This window comes from Phyllobates terribilis, unplaced genomic scaffold (genome assembly GCF_046119375.1).
Source record: "Phyllobates terribilis strain yellow unplaced genomic scaffold, ASM4611937v1 Scaffold_12__6_contigs__length_324123572, whole genome shotgun sequence".
In the NCBI taxonomy this organism is placed as follows: domain Eukaryota; kingdom Metazoa; phylum Chordata; class Amphibia; order Anura; family Dendrobatidae; genus Phyllobates; species Phyllobates terribilis.
The window spans coordinates 284,615,251-284,636,761 of record NW_027362772.1 but is presented as its reverse complement, the minus strand read 5'-3'; the positions used below and the strand labels follow the sequence as shown (position 1 = coordinate 284,636,761).

The 21,511-nt window shown below is 46.5% G+C and overlaps 1 protein-coding gene across 5 annotated transcripts in view; it reads right to left on the bottom strand.

Annotated features, from left to right (window-relative positions):
- The window catches only part of CADM1 (cell adhesion molecule 1), a 236,755-nt gene extending 215,606 nt beyond the window's left edge, over positions 1–21,149 (bottom strand). For 2 of the 5 annotated variants that reach the window (XM_073657106.1, XM_073657107.1), the window contains exon 1: positions 20,993–21,146. In XM_073657106.1, the coding sequence (XP_073513207.1) occupies positions 20,993–21,068 (76 nt within the window). In that variant the 5' untranslated portion in view covers positions 21,069–21,146. Of the gene's footprint in view, positions 1–20,992 lie in introns of all 5 variants that reach the window. The other 3 variants (XM_073657108.1, XM_073657110.1, XM_073657109.1) reach the window with 2 other exon arrangements.
- Positions 21,150–21,511: the final 362 nt, after the last annotated feature.

Below are 21,511 nucleotides of genomic sequence, written 5' to 3'. Positions count from 1 at the left end.
ACCGATTTGGGCGCCAAATTTAAATATCGGCCGCGACCAATCACCGATTTGGGCGCCAAATTTAAATATCGGCCGCGACCAATCACCGATCTTGGCGCCACATTTAAACACCGCTGTGGTGATAGGTCGCGGCCGATATTTAAATTTGGCGCCCAAATCGGTGATTGGTCGCGGGCAGCGTCGGCGACCAATCAGCACAGCGGTGTTTAAGTTTTGCGCTAAGATCAGTGATTGGTCGGGTCCGAAGACCGCGACCAATCATCGAATCGTATTGGTGAGGACCGGGGAGCGGCGCTGCCTGTGCGGCTACTTACGCTGCGAGAACCCGGGACATAGCGGGCGCTCGCAGGAGAAGTATCCCGACCCGCAGCGCCGCTCCCCCCTTCCGCATGGAGGTCAGCGGCGCCGGCGGTCCTTCCGCTGCTACCGGCCGGGAGATGAGCGCCTCGCGCCGCTCATCTCCCGGCTGCATCTCCGTCCCGCAGATGGGTTCGGCGGTCGGGTTCCTTCTGCTGGTACCGGCCGGGAGATGAGCGCCTAGCGGACCTCATCTCCCGGCTGCATCGCCGCTCAGCTCCGTCCCGCAGATGAGCCGCTAACGGACACCATCTTTTTTTAGAAATCCCCCGGCGCTGATTGGCCGTTGCCGGACCAATGAGCGACGCGGGATTTCCTGGACAGACAGACACAAGACAGACAGACAGACGGTTATATATATAGATAATATGGGGAGAATTGATGGGGAGGGGATTAGAGTTAAATCTGCCCCTGTGTAACAGGTAACTGTCCCTAATCTACACTGATACATTGTAACAAGAAAGGCAGCTGTGTGAACTGGGATGGAAGTCAGGATCCGACTGTTCGGCCTCCATGTCCTAACGGTGTGGCAAGAGTGACACGGAGAGGGTCCTGCCGGACATTTCCCCTGTGGATTCTGCTGCACACTTGAGACATGTTAACTCCTTGTAAAGTAACCATAATGCCGCCTGGTAGTCTCCCAGGGGACAGCGGACATCATATTAATTAATTTTTACCAAAATCTTCCATAAGGGATGTGAAATTCGCACATGAATGAGTGACGACACAACCGTGCCCATAAATGCCTAAAGTGCCAGCGCCTCGGCTCATTACTGCGCTGCAACCATCATAAATGTGGGCACTTTATAGATCAAGGAATAAACAGCGGGCACACTGGATTTACAAGGAAAATGTGACAAATGGTCGGGAGGAGGAGGTCCCCGTACTTCAGCTCCACAACTGACCATACGGACAATTTCTCCAAGATAGATGGACATATTCAGTTATTTCCCGTTGGTTACATGGCGCCAACATACACTACAGCGGGACTGACACCATTCACATCAATGGGGCTCACAATCCACCTTTTCCAGTCTTACGCACAAAGATTGGTCAATAGGAATGATATATTATTGGAGTGTGGTCAAATTCGAACCTAGGACCTCAGCACACAACAATGCTGACCACTGAGCCACACTCATAACTAAAGGCAATCACTGGCCGCACCACTGATCCATCTCGACCAGTTAATGGCTAATTGGGCAACTGAAGCAATTTCCAGTGTGCCGATGACTTCAAAATGGATGTGCAAAACTGCTGGGATCACACAGTACAAAAAATAAATATACACAAGGACAAATTGAAGCACAGTGTTAAAAACCAGGCGGTGCCGAAAAATATTGCAAGGACGAAAAACCAGGCAGTGCCGAAGACGCTGCAAGGACGAAAAACCAGGCGGTGCCGAAGACGCTGCAAGGACGAAAAACCAGGCGGTGCCGAAGACGCTGCAAGGACGAAAAACCAGGCGGTGCCGAAGACGCTGCAAGGACGAAAAACCAGGCGGTGCCGAAGACGCTGCAAGGACGAAAAACCAGGCGGTGCCGAAGACGCTGCAAGGACGAAAAACCAGGCGGTGCCGAAGACGCTGCAAGGACGAAAAAACCAGGCGGTGCCGAACGCTGCAAGGACGAAAAACCAGGCGGTGCCGAACGCTGCAAGGACGAAAAACCAGGCGGTGCCGAACGCTGCAAGGACGAAAAACCAGGCGGTGCCGAAGATGTTGTACGGGTCCTAACGTCATCGGCCTTAAATCTCCCTGCAAGGGTCCGGTCCTGTGGTATAGCACACTTGCACAATACTTGCCGATCAAATCATGGAAGTGAGCGGCTTTGGGAGTAACTGAGCATAGCCAAGTCGCAAGGAACCAAGCTAGAGAGCAACTAAAGGGCAAGACGTTGCCCCCTATCCTGTACCCTTGTGATAAGATCTGGATCAGAGGGTGTGTGTCCGCCAAGGGTGCACCAGTGGATAGGCAATCACTTCTATTCAAAACTTCCCTTAAAGTCTCAAAACAGAGCTAAACTTTGTGCCGAAGAACAGCTGAAAACAAAATAAGGCTCTCAAATAATTGAGGGTGTACGGCCCAATAGGAGCATTTGAGATTCTGGATAAAGCAATGTCTCCGCCAGGGTTGTGGAGTCGGAGTCAGAGCCCATTTTGGTGGAGTCGGTATAAAATAGACCGTCTCAGACTCCTGAAATACACTGCTCAAAAAATAAAGGGAACACTTAAACAGCATATAACTCCAAGTAGATCAAACTTCTGTGAAATCAAACTGTCCACTTAGGAAGCAACACTGATTGACAATCAATTTCACATGCTGTTGTGCAAATGGAATAGACAATAGATGGAAATTATTGGCAATTATCAAGACACCCTCAATAAAGGAGTGGTTCTGGAGGTGGGGACCACAGACCACATCTCAGTACCAATGCTTTCTGGCTGATGTTTTGGTCACTTTTGAATGTTGGTTGTGCTTTCACACTCGTGGTAGCATGAGACGGACTCTACAACCCACAGAAGTTGCTCAGGTAGTGCAGCTCATCCAGGATGGCATATCAATGCAAGAAGGTTTGCTGTGTCTGTCAGCGTAGTGTCCAGAGGCTGGAGGCACTACCAGGAGACAGGCCAGTATACCAGGAGACGTGGAGGGGGCCGTAGGAGGGCAACAACCCAGCTGCAGGACCGCTACCTCCACCTCTGTGCAAGGAGGAACAGGAGGAGCACTGCCAGAGCCCTGCAAAATGACCTCCAGCAAGCCACAAATGTGCATGTGTCTGCACAAACGGTTATAAACCGACTCCATGAGGGTGGTATGAGGGCCCGACGTCCACAGATGGGGGTTGTGCCCACAGCCCAACACCGTGCAGGACGCTTGGCATTTGCCACAGAACACCAGGATTGGCAAAGTCACCACTGGCGCCCTGTGCTCTTCACAGATAAAAGCAGGTTCACACTGAGCACATGTGACAGACGTGACAGAGTCTGGTGACGCCGTGGAAAGCGATCTGCTGCCTGCAACATCCTTCAGCATGACCGGATCGGCAGTGGGTCAGTAATGGTGTGGGGTAGCATTTCTTTGGAGGGCCGCACAGCCCTCCATGTGCTCGTCAGAGGTAGCCTGACTGCCATTAGGTACCGAGATTAGATCCTCAGACCCCTTGTGAGACCATATGCTGGTGCGGTTGGCCCTGGGTTCCTCCTAATGCAGGACAATGCCAGACCTCATGTGGCTGGAGTGTGTCAGCAGTTCCTGCAAGATGAAGGCATTGAAGCTATGGACTGGCCCGCCCGTTCCCCAGACCTGAATCCGATTGAGCACATCTGGGACATCATGTCTCGCTCCATCCACCAACGTCATGTTGCACCACAGACTGTCCAGGAGTTGGCGGATGCTTTAGTCCAGGTCTGGGAGGAGATCCCACAGGAGGCCATCCGCAAATTCATCAGGAGCATGCCCAGGCATTGTAGGGAGGTCATACAGGCACGTGGAGGCCACACACAATACTGAGCCTCATTTTGACTTGATTTAAGGACATTACATCAAAGTTGGATCAGCCTGTAGTGTGTTTTTCCACTTTAATTTTGGGGGTGACTCCAAATCCAGGCCTCCATTGGTTAATAAATTTGATTTCCAATGATTTTTGTGTGATTTTGTTGTCCGCACATTCAACTTTGTACAGAACAAAGTATTCAATGAGAATATTTCATTCATTCACATCTAGGATGTGTTATTTGAGTGTTCCCTTTATTTTTTGAGCAGTATATAATTGGGTACAGTAGTACAATGCAGTTTGTGGGGAATTTTTTTTTTCATAAGAATTTGGGAAAGTTATGAAATGTCCTATAAATGTCTGTCCTATTCCTGATCTAAGGGTCTAGACTTTTAGCTGAGATTAATCTGTGCTACAGTAAATTTATCACTTAAACATGAGCCATGTATGAGGGAGTCGGTGTCATAGAAATTGAGGAGTCGGAGGTTTGCCTTACCGACTCCACAGCCCTGGTCTCCGCAGTCACCAACAAATAAATGAATATAATATAAATATATATATGAAAGCGACCAAGGATTTTGTTTTTTCGGTAAATTCTAAGAACGTGCATTTTTCTGCCGTCCCAAATCCTTCACACGATATCTACGTCTAACAGTGACCAGATGGGCTTGGTTCTCACAGAAGACACGGGGACCGGTCTTCAGATTTCGCCGATGCCGCTTTCAAGCTCCCGACTTTCTCCCTAATCTTTAATACCTCCTAAAGGTTAAGACGGAAGACGGGCTCGGCTCATCCATTACAACAAACGCAGCATTATTTACTGACTTCAAACAAATATCAAATCTCAGGCATGAGAAGTGACTTAGCCCAATCCTAAGATCTCTCGCGGACCTCAAAGCGATAAGATATTTCTCCTGAGCCTACGAAACGCTTCACACAAATCTCTGGCATTCCTCCCAAGCATCTTCCTAGAATCTAGACGGGAAGGAAGCATTCTTGCCATCTGTACACTGAGTGCCCTGCGGAGGTCCTATCCTTCAATCAGTGGGGTATATACGAGAGAACACAGCCGAGAACGGCCCCCGGGGCTGGTTGTATTTGCTCCAGTGCTAACAAGACAGCGGGAGATCAGCGGCCACCACCACCGTGCCAACTCTCAACTTCAAGACAGGAAAAGCACAATCGAAATGGCACATGAACGTGATCCAAAAATATAGAATTTGGCATTGGCATGGTGCACGAGACCAAGGAGAAAACCAAGTGGCCTAGGAGCCCCAACCTCCGATCAGTGGGGTCTATATAAGGAGAACACGTCAGGAAACGGCACTGGGTCTGATTGTATCTGCTCCAGTGCTAACTAGTTAGTGGAAGACCAGTGGCCACCACCATGCCACCTCTCACCTTACACACGAGAACCAAAAATATGGAACATGGCATTGTAACGGTGCACATGAGCAATGGGAAAACCAAGTGCCCTGCAAGCCCCTAACATTCGATCAGTGGGGTATATAGAAAGAGAACATGGCTGGGAATAAACACTGTCAGATTGCATTAGCTTGAGTGCCAACGAGACAGCTGACCAGTAGCCAACACCACCATGCCACCTTATGCACGAAAACTAAAAATATGGAACATTGCATTGGCTCGGTGCACATGAGCAACGGGAAAAGAGTGTACCTTGCAAGCCCCTAACTTCCATCAGTGGGGTATAAGAAAGAGAACACGGCCGGGAACAACCCCCAGATCTGATTGTGTTTGCGCCAGTGCCAACATAACAGTTGGAGACCTGCACTTGCCGCCACCACCACCGTGCCAACCCTCACCTTACGCACGAGAACCAAATGTATGGAACATGGCATGGTACACATGAGCAATGGATAAACTGACCACCTAAACTTTGATCAGAGGGGTATAAGAAAGAACAAGGCAGGAATGACCCCCAGATCTGTATCAGTACTAATGAGACAGCGGGAGACTTGCAGCTACCACCGTGTGACCTCACACAAGAACCAAATACACGGAACATGGCACTGGCACGGTCCACATGAGCAATGGGGAATAGAGTGTCCCGCAAGCCCCTGACCTTCGATAAGTGCGGTCTATATAAAGAGAACACAGCCAGGAATGGTTTCCGGATCAGATTGTACCTATTCCAGTGCCAACAAGACAGTGGAGACCGTCCGCCACCACCGTGCCACCTCTCACCCTACAATCAAGAGTGCACACATACAAAATCCAAAAATAAAGTATAAGGCATCGGCACATTGGTGCACGTGAGCGACGGAAAAGCTAAAAAATTCTGCATCAAGACGTAGACGATCCGACGAGAGAAGGCAACACGCTCAAAGGGAATGTCATAAAGGAACGTAGGAGTCCACACCCCAGTAACGAGTCGTCGTGGTCCTGTCACCTTCAATTACCGTATCCGGATTGTCGAGGCTTCAGATCAAGGTGAGCGTTAACAAGCAAGCAGCAAAAAATCAATGCTCAACAAATGGCAGCCACATGTTGCTTCCTTTGTGTGAACGGTGGCAGATCAGCCACAGACTGGAGCCATTCATTTCACACCCCGTGGGAGAGGGTTAAAAAATAAAAAATTCAGAAAGGGAAAATATAAAGGGGGCTACGTGACTCAGAGGAAAATAAATAAAATCATAGCTGTAACGGGCAGGCTGAGCCGGCAGATTGCTCAGCGCTGACTAGAAGCGAGTATTACTGTCCCCCACGGAGCAAATTCCCCGGCAGCCTGTACCTTTCTCCATAGGAAACAATGATGTTTGTTTGTTGCCGGCGGCGTGCAATCTGCGGGTTATATTCTAATGCATGCTATCCGAGTCCAAAATACTGTACATAATGGAAATAATGCCCCCCCGCCAGACAGGCAAGGATAGGACGGCCGTCAGGGGCCACATAAAGGCAGGCGGAGCGCGGCACGAGCCCCCCACAAGTGTAACGATGACATGTTATTACCGGAGACCCCCCCGTATAAGAATAACGGACCACACTCACGTGGTTTAGGTCTTCCTTATATCGCAACTCTCTTGCATCCAGAGCAGCTCATCGTGAGCCTCCTGGTTCATTACTGTGCTCCGGATACATAACCGGAAATGCCGCCCACTGCGGCGCAGAATATTACAGTCAGGTTCTATTGAAGTCATTGAGGCTACCAGAAAGAAAGGGTGCGGTGAATATTAACCCCTTCATGCCACAGGAAACGCTAGGAAATAATTTTTCTCCCTTTCTTCTAACATCCACGACCTTTTTTACGTTATCTTTCCCATCCAACTAGCCGTATGAAGATTTATTTATTCATTTATTTATTTATTTTTTAGGTGGGTTCGTAAATAATCAGGCCATTCATATTACAAAATGTGCCAAAAAAACAAATACCCAAGTGCAATAAAACAGTGAAAAAACAATAAAAATAAACCAAGCACAATTCCACCATTGTTTTTTTTTGAAAAGGTGTTCATTGTATACTGCTAAAAAAAAAAAATAACAAAACGCCTGGCTGTGCAATTTTTCAGTTTAGTGTGATTATAAAAAAATAAAAAGTTATGCATTTCAGAAAATTAATTTCTTTTCACCAGTAAAATAGAAAAAAAAAAAAAAAAAAAAAAAAAAGTTTATAACCATCGCCAGTCTTATAAACTTTTTTATTGGTTTTATTGGTGAAAAGAAATTCAGAATTTCGTAATAAAAAGGTTTTCATTTGATTTCTTAGACCCGTAATTTAATTTATTTTATTTTTTTTAATTATTTATAATAATAATAATAATAATAATAATAATATTAATAATAAGAATATTATTTTTCCTCCCCATCGATGGAGTTGTGTGATTTTTGGGCATCGAGCTTTAGCTCCTGAACCCGCAACCGACATTGGACATAATGGGACGCCCAGTCTGGGGAAGACATAAAAGAGGCTGCCCCCCTCAAAGAGTCGATTGGTGGCGGTGATACATTTACCGACCCCACCAAATACTAACGATCCCGGAGAACCACGTGTAGGAATATTAGTGGGACGCCCCATTACAGCCAGTTCGGCACATACGTGACTTGCGTCACTTCTCCAGCGAGTCCGACAGGTCGCCTTTTTTCTCTATCTTGGCTTTGACTTTGGTCGGTCTCCATTTGTGTTTGTACAAGGGTCTTCATCCATGAAAGGGTCCGCTCTTAGAGGATACATGCCAAGATGTCACATTATCATGGGATAGGCGACACCACTGCTGATCGATCGGACCCCCACCCATCTGGAGAAGGAGTCGGAATACAGCAATGGTCAAGCTTTCTCCATTATCTATGGGACGGCCGGAGATGACCTGTACATGGCAGCGCCCCGTTCTTGAATGGTTGGTACAAACCCTTTAAAAAAGGGAGTTTTCTCCGCTACTTTAAATGACTAAAATTGCAACGTGATGTAAAAAGCAGCAACTTTGCAATTCCGATCTCATGAAAAAAAAATTTTTTTTTTCTTAATATATATTTTACTGCTCGTTGACTTGGTCATCGGCCACCTCTGCAAGTCTATCGGAGGTGGCCGGATTCCTAGGAAAGAAAAAAGTTCACCTGCCAGCATTGCTGTGAACTTATGGATCACTAGACCAGGCCTTGACCGTCCCAATGACAGAACGGACGGGAGGAGCAAGGAAGAAACATGATAAAAAAAAAAAAAAAAAACACCTTTAAGGTTGAAAAAAAGTTGCAACAAATTCTCACCAAGACACGTATAGCATAAACAAAGCTCGACAAACACAAAGCTGGTTGCTTCCCGTCACTTATCTCAGGAGACGCAAGAAAGGACAACCGTAGCGGGTGCCATTTATTTGACTTAATACCTACAATTAGAAATGTAGTATAGTCCTTCTGATTAGCCATGTGCCCCATGAGCAGGTCATTGCAGTAGCTTCGATATCCATGGTTACAACCACTTATAGGGACAGTTAGCTGTTAGTGTTTGTAACCATGGATACCTAAGCTACTGCAATGCCCTGCACATGGGGTAAGTGACCAGGCTCATCAGAAGAACTATACTGAATTTCTAATTGGATGCATTTGCTAATATTATTGTTATTACACCTACTACATATCGAAATAGGATCTTGGTGATGGAAATATACCTTGCATAAAACGTATCATTTCCATGAAAAATAGAGCCTAAAAACCTAAAACAACGGTCTAGTTGGAGGGTTTTTCGCATTTTTTCCATGTGCACATATAGGAGTGTATGTCTCAGACAGAGGAGCACACATACAAAGCCTCGCTCCGGCAGTCCCATGTAATCTCCTATGACTCGTGTGCGCGGCCGCAGCGGGGGTGATGCAATCCACTTCAGATCGGGCGGTCTGCTTGGCAAACCCTCGGGTGCACGCAGAGTTATTTTTATTTGTGCACCGCCTGATTTAGCATGTTACAAAAGGAACGGCGTTCATTTTATTGGCAATTCGAAGGAACAAATGAGGCGTGAAATATCATCAAGACCGAGGGTTTTTTTTTTTTTTTGTTTTTTTTTAAAAAATGAAATACTCAATTTAAAGCAACGTTGCATATCCTCCCGGTCCCTATCTCCTTTCCATCGAAACGAGAGAAAAAAGAAAAATGCAACAATTTCTGCAAACTATAGACTTCCAGAAGGGATGGAAATCCGCGAACGGGCAGCACCGAGCACCGAGGGACGGCCGCTAGTCCCGCTGAGGTCTATGACACCTCCACAGATGCGGAGGGAGAGGAAAGGGTTAAGTAAGTAAAAAGGGGGGACAATCCCTCCGCTGCCCGCAAGCAAAGACCTCATTCACTTGGTGCATGTACGACACAGTCATGAATAGGCGCATTGTTTGGGACAGAAGACGGCAACTCCGGCCCTCCTGCTCCCGGCCCCCGCATCCTCTAACAACCCCCTCGTTCGTCAACTAAAACTTCCCTCAAAGACTCGCTGGTTTCCCCCCCACCCAAAAAAAAATGGCTCAAGATTCCCTTCTTTAATTGCAATATTGACGCGTTTTAGGTCACTGAGGTCGCTGGTGAATTCAGCTCTCGTGTCGAGGAACTTGCAGCGTTGGAAAGGGAGGGGGGAATTAATGCGGCAACCTAAGTGACGGGGGCAGGAGTCATGTTCTTCCAAAAATCCTTCATCATAAGAGGGAAGACATTAAAGGCACCGACAGAAGCTATGGCGACGTCTCATGTCCAAGTGAGATTGTATCAAACATGACAGCCGGTATCATGGCAGGGACGGCAGCCGACACCGTGCACCGCGGAGCAACCGCAATACAGAAGCGGAGCGGTCGTACAGGCTTGGCACAGAGTCTCGTCCGTATAGCGGTTTATACTGTTCTCCATTTGCTAAGATTATTAGCAGTGTACATCTTTAAAGGGAAAAGCACACAAGACTTAAAGGGGTTGTCCAACATGTTTAATCAGTAGCGCACCGCATCCTGCGCCTTCCTGCTCGACTGACAGTCTGGACCGGCGGCATCGATGATCGCTCATGTGCCGCTGCGTCAAAGGAACGCAGGGAAAAGGAGCCGACACTGCGCTCCAGCCGGTCTCAGAGCAGCTCCATTGGAGACACCTTGCAAGCTCTGTACATATTCAGCCACCGCTGCCCAGACTGCAGAAGTGGTCAGCAATGAGGAATAAACAATACAATTAAAAAAAAAAAAAAATGTACACACTTTATTCTTCAGAATGGAATAAATTGCAACATTGAGCGTTTTTTACAAGCACTTTGCAGACTTAAAGGAACAAAATTGGCTGCGGATTTAGACGAGGAAATGCTGCAGCAACGTAAAGCGTCAACGATGCAGCGGAAAATGAAACGCAGCAGATTTCAAATCCAAATTGCTGGCCAATTCCTGCAGCGGATTTTCTCCATAGAACTTTTATGTACAATGACAGAACAACGGCGTGGAAAATCCAGACCCAAAAAAAAATAAATCCACTGCGTCTGTGCCCCAAGTGTATTAACCCACAGGGTCAGATACACAGTGGACTCGCTTATTCACATTTCAGGGCATTTATTCCTCCTCCTATAACAGTAGCAGAAAAATCTCATCCACATAGTGCAGAGAAAACCTGGAAAGGAAACTGGACATCCGCAACCAGGAAATATTGGAACCTGCTCTCTTGGCAATAAGTCTGTGTTCACACATTGCAGGTTTTTTTATTTTATTTTTTTGTTTCCACTGAACTTTATGTACATGCATAAAAGAGACAAAAGGACAGTATAAAAAAAAAACACCAAAAAGCAAGAAAAACCCTGAACAAACCTCTTGGCAACAAATCAGGTGTTGCTGCAGAAAAAAAAAACAATGTGTGAACATAGCCTTAAGAAGCTGCTTAGCAAAAAACGCAGCAAAAACCTGCTTTTTGTGAGCTTTTTTTGTCCGGTACATTTGTCTCTTGTGCATGCTGATAAAAGTTTAGTGCATAAAAAAAAAATAAAAATGCAAAAACCGTGTGCACATAGCCTAAACCTGAAAAATTTAGTGTTGATTTTGCCTAATATTTTTGGGGACATTATTACACTTTTGTAAAAGTACACAAGCGTTTTTTCTATCACAGGGCACTTTGCTTTTTTTGGATCGTGCAGTAGGACTAGGACTATTCAAATTTTTTTTCTTCTTCTTTGGAGCATTTGGGGTTAACCCCTCCCCCACCAGCATTGGATACATCAGTGAAGGTCACCCACTGGTCGAGAGATGCTCCGCTCTTAAAGCCAACACTGGCGACAACCAGTCCCTATCCCCTGCCTTTTACACCAAACTTGGTACAAAGTTTCCTTGAAAATAAGCTGATCATAAAACATCTCTCCGCTTAGATTCCCAGCGATCAGATCCAAGCTTTGGGAAAAACTTTGTGTCAAATTTCTCTGCAGCGCCCCTACAGGTCAGATGAAGCATTACACGCTATGTATTCTTATCAGTGGGTGACAGAGCTGGACCTTCAGAGTCAGAGACACTCTTTATAGCCGTTCTACTCTGACCAAAAGTAAAAGCTCCCTACTAGAGTATTAAAAAAGTTGTCTAAACTTGACAACCCCTTTAAGAAGGACCTGGAAATGTAACATTACAGGACTGCCTGCAACATTAGGTAGGAAAGGTTTATAACATAGGAAATCAAAGTGACCTAAATGATGGGGGAACAACCTTAAGACGCGCAAGACAAAGCCTTCAAAGAAAGTGAAGCCGTCTGGATCTCCTGTCCCTCCTAAAAGGTGGGGGGGCAATTATTATTTCAAAGGGTTTGTGGCTTTGGTTCGTTACAGCTCCAACCCATAGAAGTATGAAATTGTTGCCAAAGTCGTTATTAAATAAAGAGTTCAAAAGATACAACAAGTACCTCGGCATCTACTGCTCGAGAGCCGCCGCCCGGGGACAAACTTTTAGGCGTCATTTCAATAGGGTCTCTGAAAAGTCCACCATATACAGACCAAGGTCATCCGAACCCACCAACATCGGTGGATGAGCGCATAGTCTATTGGGTATGGGGGTCTCCCAACACTCCCGAGTGACTATCTTGGAGGGTGAGAAGGATGGAGAATTTGTCCGATAGATTAGCCAATGCCGTCTGGTAAAGGCTTTTTCCTCCAGTTGGCACATGGACGGGTATGGCGGAAATTAGGATAGGTAGCAGTCGGCCGGGTGAGCGCTTGGGCGCTATATCCAGCCTATATTCATACTTCGCAAGGATATGAAAGCCAAAAAGAAAAAACAGCCAAGTTACACAAGATACCCAAAAAATATTGATCAGCGTTGGCCAAATTATCGTATGTCCAACATGCCCGCTCTAGTCTGCTGAACATGTGTCTTGGATGGGGATAGGGAATTAAGTCATTTCCTGACACTCCCAAAAAATAAAACGATTCATTTCAAACAGATCACAGATCCTTTCGGCCTCATGGCACTGTCTGTCAGGGAGAGGAGGTCCCCAAACAAGGTCCTCCAAAATTGGCAAAGTTTGGCCAACTTTGTTCTAATCAAACCATCTTTTCTTATTCTATTTCGAGTGCTACTTTTCCATAAATTTTTTAGCAAGTTTGACAACCCATTTAAGATCCTGAATGAATTCTCAGATGGAATAAAGGAATACATGTCCTGACTTCATCGACTACCAGCGGTGAGTCAGGTCCACTCAGCACCAGGGTTCAATGAAGATCCTGCGGTGTTGTGGGACAGGTGGGTTTTTTCCCTCCAACATTGATGTAAAAGATTCCACTTGAAAGGAAATTTCACCAGAGCAAGGAGGCAAGAAGGCCTGAAGATTTTGACTGTGAAGAATGAAAATTTGCAGGTCTGTGGGATAAAGCGGAGAGTAAAAAGTAACGCTCACCCGAACACAAGAATCGCCAGAGGAAGTCGGCAGTGTCTCTCCAAATCGAGTGGGACAGTGTAAAGTTTTACAAACTGTCCAAACAGAAAGTTGTAAAGAAAAAATAAATAAATAAATAAATCAGGAAACAAAAAAAAAACTCTTCCAAAAACTCAAAGGGAACGCGCACATGGCATCTTTTTCAAGCAGATTCTGCCATGAAGTAGATGTTAATTCTTTGGGCCATTTTGCTCGTTAAAAGATGACATCATAAGCCACTTCTATAAATCTAGACTGTTACCCAACCGTCCAGCACAAGTCGCCAATTCATCAAGTCTGGTGTTTTGCAAGGTGCACTGGGGTAAGAGGCAAGGGCCTGGGCGTAAAGAGGCAAGGGCCTGGGCGTAAAGAGGCAAGGGCCTGGGCGTAAAGAGGCAAGGGCCTGGGCGTAAAGAGGCAAGGGCCTGGGCGTAAAGAGGCAAGGGCCTGGGCGTAAAGAGGCAAGGGCCTGGGCGTAAAGAGGCAAGGGCCTGGGCGTAAAGAGGCAAGGGCCTGGGCGTAAAGAGGCAAGGGCCTGGGCGTAAAGAGGCAAGGGCCTGGGCGTAAAGAGGCAAGGGCCTGGGCGTAAAGAGGCAAGGGCCTGGGCGTAAAGAGGCAAGCTTCACTCACTTTTTTGTGAAAAAAATGACAGAGCTGGCTGGAATCAGCAGAAAAACGACAGAAGACTTCAGGTTTTTGTGCACAGATTTTTTTGACATTTCAAGCAGTTTTATGGCAAAAAAAAAACAAACTGCTAGACGGCTTTAGTAAGTCAGTCTCGTCATGTCTCCTTCAGCTTTTGCTTCTCCTGAGTTCTATAGCTCAGAGCTGCAGACAATTTTCTGTTGGCTTCAGAGCTGAAATCTGCCAGCAATCCATGCTGGATTATAAACGGTATGTAAAGTGTCTCAGGATCGGCTCAATCATCTCTCTACATGTACGAGATATGATGTCTCAGGTCATGTTTAGAGAAGCTGGCCTCACAGCGACCAGTTGGCTTCCAATGTGGCCTCAATCCAAGAACATGTGCTCATTCAAGTCTCTGCTGATGTTCACACATCCATGTTTTTTTTGCATACAGAGTGCTTTATAAAAAAAAAACACACAAAAACAAAGCAGACACGTCAGTTTTGGATCAGAGTCACGGATCAGAAGTACCCTGGCTGCAAAACAGACAGATGGACCAAACATCCGTGAGAATCTGGTCCTGCGCACTGATGGAAATGGGACCTTATTTTCACGTATGAAAAAAAAAAATAATAATCATCTAAAAATGTGGCTTTCAGCAATCCAACAGGTTTCTGTGACCACAGGTGACCGGAATGTGAGCAAAAGATTTTAATTGTTTCTTCAACTGCTATTGTTATTAATGTATTATGCAGATGAAAAATAATTAAAGTGAGATATCCTATCCTAAAATTCTTCCAAAAGATATCTTTGTTTGGAAGATATCCACTTAAAAAATGGTTGTCAACCGCTGGAGACTTTTTTTCTTTACTGAATGTATTTGTGGCTAAATATTTTTGCAAATGGCTTTCATTAAAAACGTGGTAACGTTTGGCTTTTCGAGGCTGTTTGCTTTCCTGCACATTTAACTTTGAGGTGTTCTGTGGAGCTGTAAAAAAAAAAATATATATATATATAAGTTACAAACTCAGTTATTGTGAGCTCACTGATGCATTCTCAGTTAACTCACTCTGCAGCCAACAACAGAAAGTGTAACACAGAAGCTATAGAAGGAAAAAGTGATTTTTAACCCCAAATCCGTGCATTTAAGGTTTAAAAAAAAGAGTCCCAAAAAAGGTGGACAAACGCAATAAATAAAAAAATATATATTTATCCAATCGTTAAAGTTGTGATGAGATTTACTGGAACAGGTTCCAGTCTAGGATCCATTCTTTTGGTAACACGTTTCCAGGCTTATAACATCTTTAATCCCTTTGTTCAAGTCTTACTACAAACGTCTCATCCTCGACAGCGCTGCCCGTCGCATACAGAATACCAATCCAACTTGTGGTCTGACTTGCAAAAAACTTTCAGCAAGACATCCTTGTGGACCGCCCAATAATCCATAAGCAAAATATCCGGTGGACTCAAAGCCCAGGAAATTCATTCAAAGAGTATGGTTATTCTTATTTTTAGTATGCCAAAAAGTAAAGTTTCCCATTTTGCAAAAATCCCTCCCAAAAATTGCAAACTTCTAGGTGCACTTAACCAGTACTGGATGATTTTGGAAGCCAATTTAATATTTTGGTGGCCGAACAATAAAAAGCTTAAAAATTAAAAGGCGGCAACAAGTTTCTTGGCACAATCACCACTTTGCTCCTTGACATGAAAAGTCTAGATACAAAGTATCATAAGTTTCAATATTTACCAAAAGTAACACTTTCATATAAACAAACAAAGCGATGGCCTGATACAAAGGCAGCAAAATACTACTGCTGCCTCTCCAGCAAAACCTTCCCTGAGCAGACGGCCATAAATTAAATCAATGACCTACAAAAAGATTGATGTAAAATCCATTCACATCAGGAAAAATGGAAATGACGGCGGTTATGAATTGGGCTATAGACAGCGATGATGTCACCACATCTGTGCTGGTTTTTGAGGCAGATTTATAAAATTCTTTACAGATATCTCACCATGGATATCAGGGAGAGGAATATAAGGGGGTCAAACTTTTTATATGGCCTTTAATGACCCCGTTTTCTGATACAATTACTAATTAGGGCAGGGGTCCTCAAACTACAGCCCGCGGGCCACATGGGGCCCGCAGAGGACTTTTATTCGGCCCGCCGGGCTATGGGCGGAGAGGGGAGAGATGTCAGCGCCCGCCCTTCTCCGCCGCTTGCTCAGGGCCCCGGCAGGCGGATACTTACCTCTCCCCGTGCCTCTGCAGATCCGCTGTCTTCCTGCTCTGCGCTTCCTGTGACGTCTCGGGTCAGAGGGCGCGGTGACGTCTTTACACCGCGCCCTCCCGAGTGCCATCACAGGCAGCGCAGAGCGGGACAGCGCCGCCGCGACGCTGGAGTCCAGACAAGAGTAGAGCAGCGGCAGAGGCAGCAAGTGAGAAGTGAGGCGAGTATTGGATTTTTATTTTTTTTTAATGTATGGAGGTATAGGTCATTATATGGGGGGGTGACATCCTGCAAGGGGTATAATATGGGGGGGGGGGTTGACATCCTGCATGGGGCATGATATGGAGGGGTGACATCCTGCATGGGGCATGATATGGGGGGGTGACATCCTGCAAGGGGTATAATATGGGGGGGTGACATGCTGCATGTGGCATTATATGGGGGGGGGTGACATCCTGCAAGGGGTATAATATGGGGGGGGGGGGTTGACATCCTGCATGGGGCATGATATGGAGGGGTGACATCCTGCATGGGGCATGATATGGGGGGGTGACATCCTGCAAGGGGTATAATATGGGGGGGTGACATGCTGCATGTGGCATTATATGGGGGGGGGGGGTGACATCCAGCATGGGGCATTATAAGGGGTGGAACAGCCTGCATATGGCATTATAAGGGGGAAACAGCCTGCCTATTGGGAACATTTACCTGCCCATTGAGGACCTATGCTGCCTATTGGGTACATTTACCTGCCTATTGGGGATATTTACCTGCCTATTGGGGACCTATGCTGCCTATTGGGTACAGTTACCTACCTATTGAAATACCGGTTGATTTAACTTTACTTGTTCTTCATTTTAAATATTGTATTTGTTCCTGTATTGTTTTTTTTACTACAAAATAAGATATGTGCAGTGTGCATAATAATTTGTTCAGAGTTTTTTTTAAAACTATATTCCGGCCCTCCAATGGTCTGAGGGACCGTGAACTGGACACCTGTTTAAAAAGTTTGAGGACCCCTGAATTAGGGAGTGAAGATCTCTTGGGTGTCCTTATGAAAACCATGTTAGGGCATGTGCCCATGGAGACTATTTGCTGAGTTTTTGGAGTGGAAACAAAGTTTTTGAGAAGTTTTGGGTATTTCAGGAGAATTTGGAGCGTTTCCGCTCTGTGGCTAAGTGCACACGGAGTTTTTTTGCAAAGTTTTTGGAGCAGAATCTCAAAGTTTTTGGGAAGTTTTGGAGTTTCCGCTCCAAAAAAAACTGAGTTTTCGGAGCAGAAACTGGCTATATACACAGAGGGGTTGGTTTTTTTTGTTTGTTTTTTTTAAGAAGTTTTCGGAGCAAAAACTGGCTATGTGCATAAAGGGTTTTTTAGTAAAAGTTTTCATAGCAGAAACTGGCCAAATGCATAGTTTTTTTAGAACTTTTTGGAGCAGAAACTGGCAATGTGCATACAGTGGTGAGATTTAGATGTTTTTTGGAGAGGAAATTGGCAATATTCACAGAGGTTTTCTTCTAGAAGGTTTCATAGCAGAAACTGGCTATGTCCACAGAGGAGGTTTTTTTAGAAATGTTTTTGAGTGGAAACTCCAAATCTTTCTTTAAAAAAAAAAAAAAAAAAAACTTTGCAAGACGACAGCGTGCACATAACCACAGTTTAAGAAATCCACAGTTATCGTTTATGGAAACCCTGGAAATAGACTGAGGACTATGTATGATCTACGAATGACAAGATAATTAGATAAGTATCCCTTGCTTCCGTAAACTTCTCTCATCATTAAGACATTGACCTTACAATTCATAAAAATTACATGGCTTCAACATCAGGTTCTCTCTCACCACCTGCTCTTGGGGAAAAATAAATATATAACCCACGGATAAAAATAATTGTTTAGCAACTTGTCCACTAAGTACATTGTCCTGGCTGCTGTACTTTACATCTCCTGTAAGAGCAGCAGATACAAACGTTCCTACTTGTTGCCTGGGATTACTGTCCCACCTACTAAACATGAAGCAACAGCTAACCCAAAATTTTCATGAGAACGCGATAAATCCAACGGATTCCTTGACTTTTTGGATAGAAGAAAAGGATGGAGAAATAAGAAACAACAAATTGTTTGGAGAAGAAAGGAGAACGGTCCGGGACTGACGGAGGAGGAAGGTTCTGGTGGACCATCAAAGGCTTTAGGAAGGATGAAGGGTTTAACCCTAGAACGCATACCTGGGGCCTCGCAGGCCTGCCCTGTTAATTGTTTTCTATTTTCTGCAAGATTACTTTAGTTAGAATTTTGAAATTCTAGGTATTCTTCATGTATATAGTTGTTTGTCATTTCCAGTTGTTCATTTATTTTTATGTTACAGGCATTTTCAGTATAACAACTCTTTTTTGAAAATACCCATTTTTATGGTCTTGCGTTCTAGGGTTAATGATGGTGAAGGATGGTTTGAGGCTGGTGGTCCTAAAAGCCATAAACAGCAGCATTATAGAGCAGGGGGGTCTTTAAAGAGAAAGAGGAAGACACGTATCATTGTGAACGTAGAACAAGAAATGTCAACACAAAGCAAAAAAGACGACTGTCGTACCGATTGCCAATTATCCCTTATAATGTAGCAAAAGTGTAACATACAAGGAGCACAATACCCAAAACCTTACAGATTTATTTAGAAGGGGGAAATGGGGGTAACCACAGGCTTCATTCCAGGTGACCGTCTGTCTCCGAGCTTAGTCGTGGGCACGCCGGCAATAGTTCCTGGATTTAGAGGGTTCAGGAGAAAACGACTGCATGAAGGGTGGAGAAGGGGATGAAGGATTTTCTTTTTTTCCCCCAGTAATGGCTAAAGGTTGGACAAATGCTTTTGCAGCGAGTTGCATGTGTGTGTTGGACATGGAGCTGGAGAGAAACGTTTCCTCTGTTTTTGTTCTCCAAATGCAAACACTGCCCTCTTGGTTCGGAGCGGTGCCAGAACAGTTGCAGCTTCAATCTCCAAAAGAACCCAAGAAAAAAAAAAAAAAATACATGAGAGCAGCAAAATAAAAGGATAACGCAGGCCGTCCTGAACCTACAAACTGATTTATCTTCCCGATGCATCATCCCATGTCTGCTCTGTTGCAAAAGGTGCGAATGCACGGAGACACTGATTCCTATCCGTGAAGGCAAAATTACAGGAAGGCGAAAAAGCAAATCTTAAGAGAGGAGCTGGAGTGAGCGGCTCTGCAGACACTTTACCCTACACGTTACACAAGCATCAGGATCGAAAAAAAGAGGGAGTCAGACTGCGGAAACACAACTGGAAGGAGCAGCAGAGGAGGCGGAGGGGGGGGGGGATGTGGTTTATCTCAGACATGAACAGATGCACTAACAAAACAACCCGCATACTGGAATGAAAAGATACTGGGATTTAATTCTGCACATCCATTACCCACCCCCATCCAAAAAAAGCAGCCCCCTGCTGGATCCAGTCCTCCCCATTTACACTCTGTGCCCCCAGAGAGCAAAGGAGAAGGAGGGGGTCAGCAGCAGCCCGAAATCAATCACACTTATACCTTAAAAGTAAATACAGCTGCAAAAACCAACGCTGGCACCAATGGCATCCGGGGAAAAGAAAGGACACCCCAAAAATGTATCATCTGATGCAGAAGGCAAAAAAAGGAAAAATAACAAAACATACACATACGCCATAGCAGCGCACAGGACAGAGTGGTGGGAACATACGTCTACAAGCCCCCCCACCCCACTATGCAGAGCACAGGCATACGCTGTACATGGCGCTACGCAGTGATTTATCCGATCACCATCACTGCACTTATACAGGGGAGGGCGCACCAAAAACACCCAAAATGTGGGACCAGAATCCGGGAAATCACACTGATGACCCCCAAACTACATGGAGAGACCACAGTCCCCTGCTCTACACCGCAGCAGGGTCTGCCACTATCTGCAACTGGCATGCAACAAGTGGGCACCCACAAGACGGGGTGAGAGTGGGCACCGCCAGGGTCCCTGCACCAGGCTCAGCGGCTCCTGCTCTCCCTTCCCTTTTGTTCTTCTCCTTTCATCTTCTTTCCCTCTCATCTCCCTGATCCTTCTCTCTTTCATGTGAGATCTTCTCTCCGGCCATCGCCCCCATCATTCATTTCACCTCTCCGCCTCTGTCTCCCCCAATAGTGTTTACCATCAGGAGAGATCCCAAATATTGTCCCCTGTACAGAAACCAGGGGCGTCCTTATCACTGGTGACCTCCACCATCATCTCCCCACACGTCCTGTACTCCCCCAGCCCATGGCTGCCCCACAACTGCCTGCCCCCCATCCCCGCTCTGTGCCGCACTCCTGCCCCTCGCTCTCCGTCTACTTCTCCACAGTCTCAGGGATCTCCTCCTCTGCTGTGTCCTCTCCTCTGTGAACTTCGCTCTCCCCTAATATCTACCCTCATCTCAACAATGCCCCCCTGTACTCCATGACCCCTCTCCATCCACCTTCTTTACTCCATCATGCACCCTTCTTCAATGCTCCCTCTTTCCCCTCACCATGCACCCCCTCTCTTCCTCTATGCACCCCCATTTTCCACACCAAGCATCCCCTTTTCTCCATCATGGCCCCCGCATGATTCCCTCTTTTCTCCACCATACATCCCCTTTTCCCCCCATATCTCCACTATGCACCCTCTTTCTCTTCCACCATGCACCCCCCTTTCCCCATGCTTCCCTCACCCCTCTTTTCTCCACCATGCTCCCCCTCTTTTCCCCCCTTTCTTCTCCACCATGCTCCCCTTTCCTCCCGGCTCCCGCAGTCCTCCCTCTCCCGTCTGTCCCTCTCCCCGCTCCAGGCTTCCTGCCTCCTCTCCCGCCGATCCCTCTCGCAGCGCCCATTGTCCTGTCTCCCGCTGCCGCCGTCCTCCCCTGCTCTCCCGCCCTCTCCCCGGAGCCCCGGTACCTTGCTGGAGTAATCCGGCTCGGAGCCCGCTGATCAGGAGGAGGAGGCGGAGAGCGGCTCCGGGCTGACTCGCCATGTTCGGCACCTGCTTCACTCTGCAGCCTCTGCTCGGCGATAATCACATGCTAATCATATGCTAATACATTCAGCGGTAGGCCGACACAATTCGGGCGGACACGCCCCCTGTGTTACGCCCACTGACGTCGGGCCGTGACGTCAATATGTGAACTGAGCTGACCACGTGTGTGAGCTGGGGGCGTGGCTACGGCAGGGGCGGGGCCGCTGCGCTAGTAAATCTGAGAACACGGCGCCGGCAGAGAGCAAATCACGGTGAACGTGGGGACGGCGGGAGCGGAGCCCGGGAGGACGGAGAGAGGCAGGAGCGGAGCCGGGGAGGACGGAGAGCGCTTCGGCTGGAAATGTGAAGAGAAACCGGGCGTTACCAGATGGGGGCGTGACCCTGCATAATCTACCGCTTGCCAATCACAGCTGCGCGTCAGGACACACCCTGTAAACAAA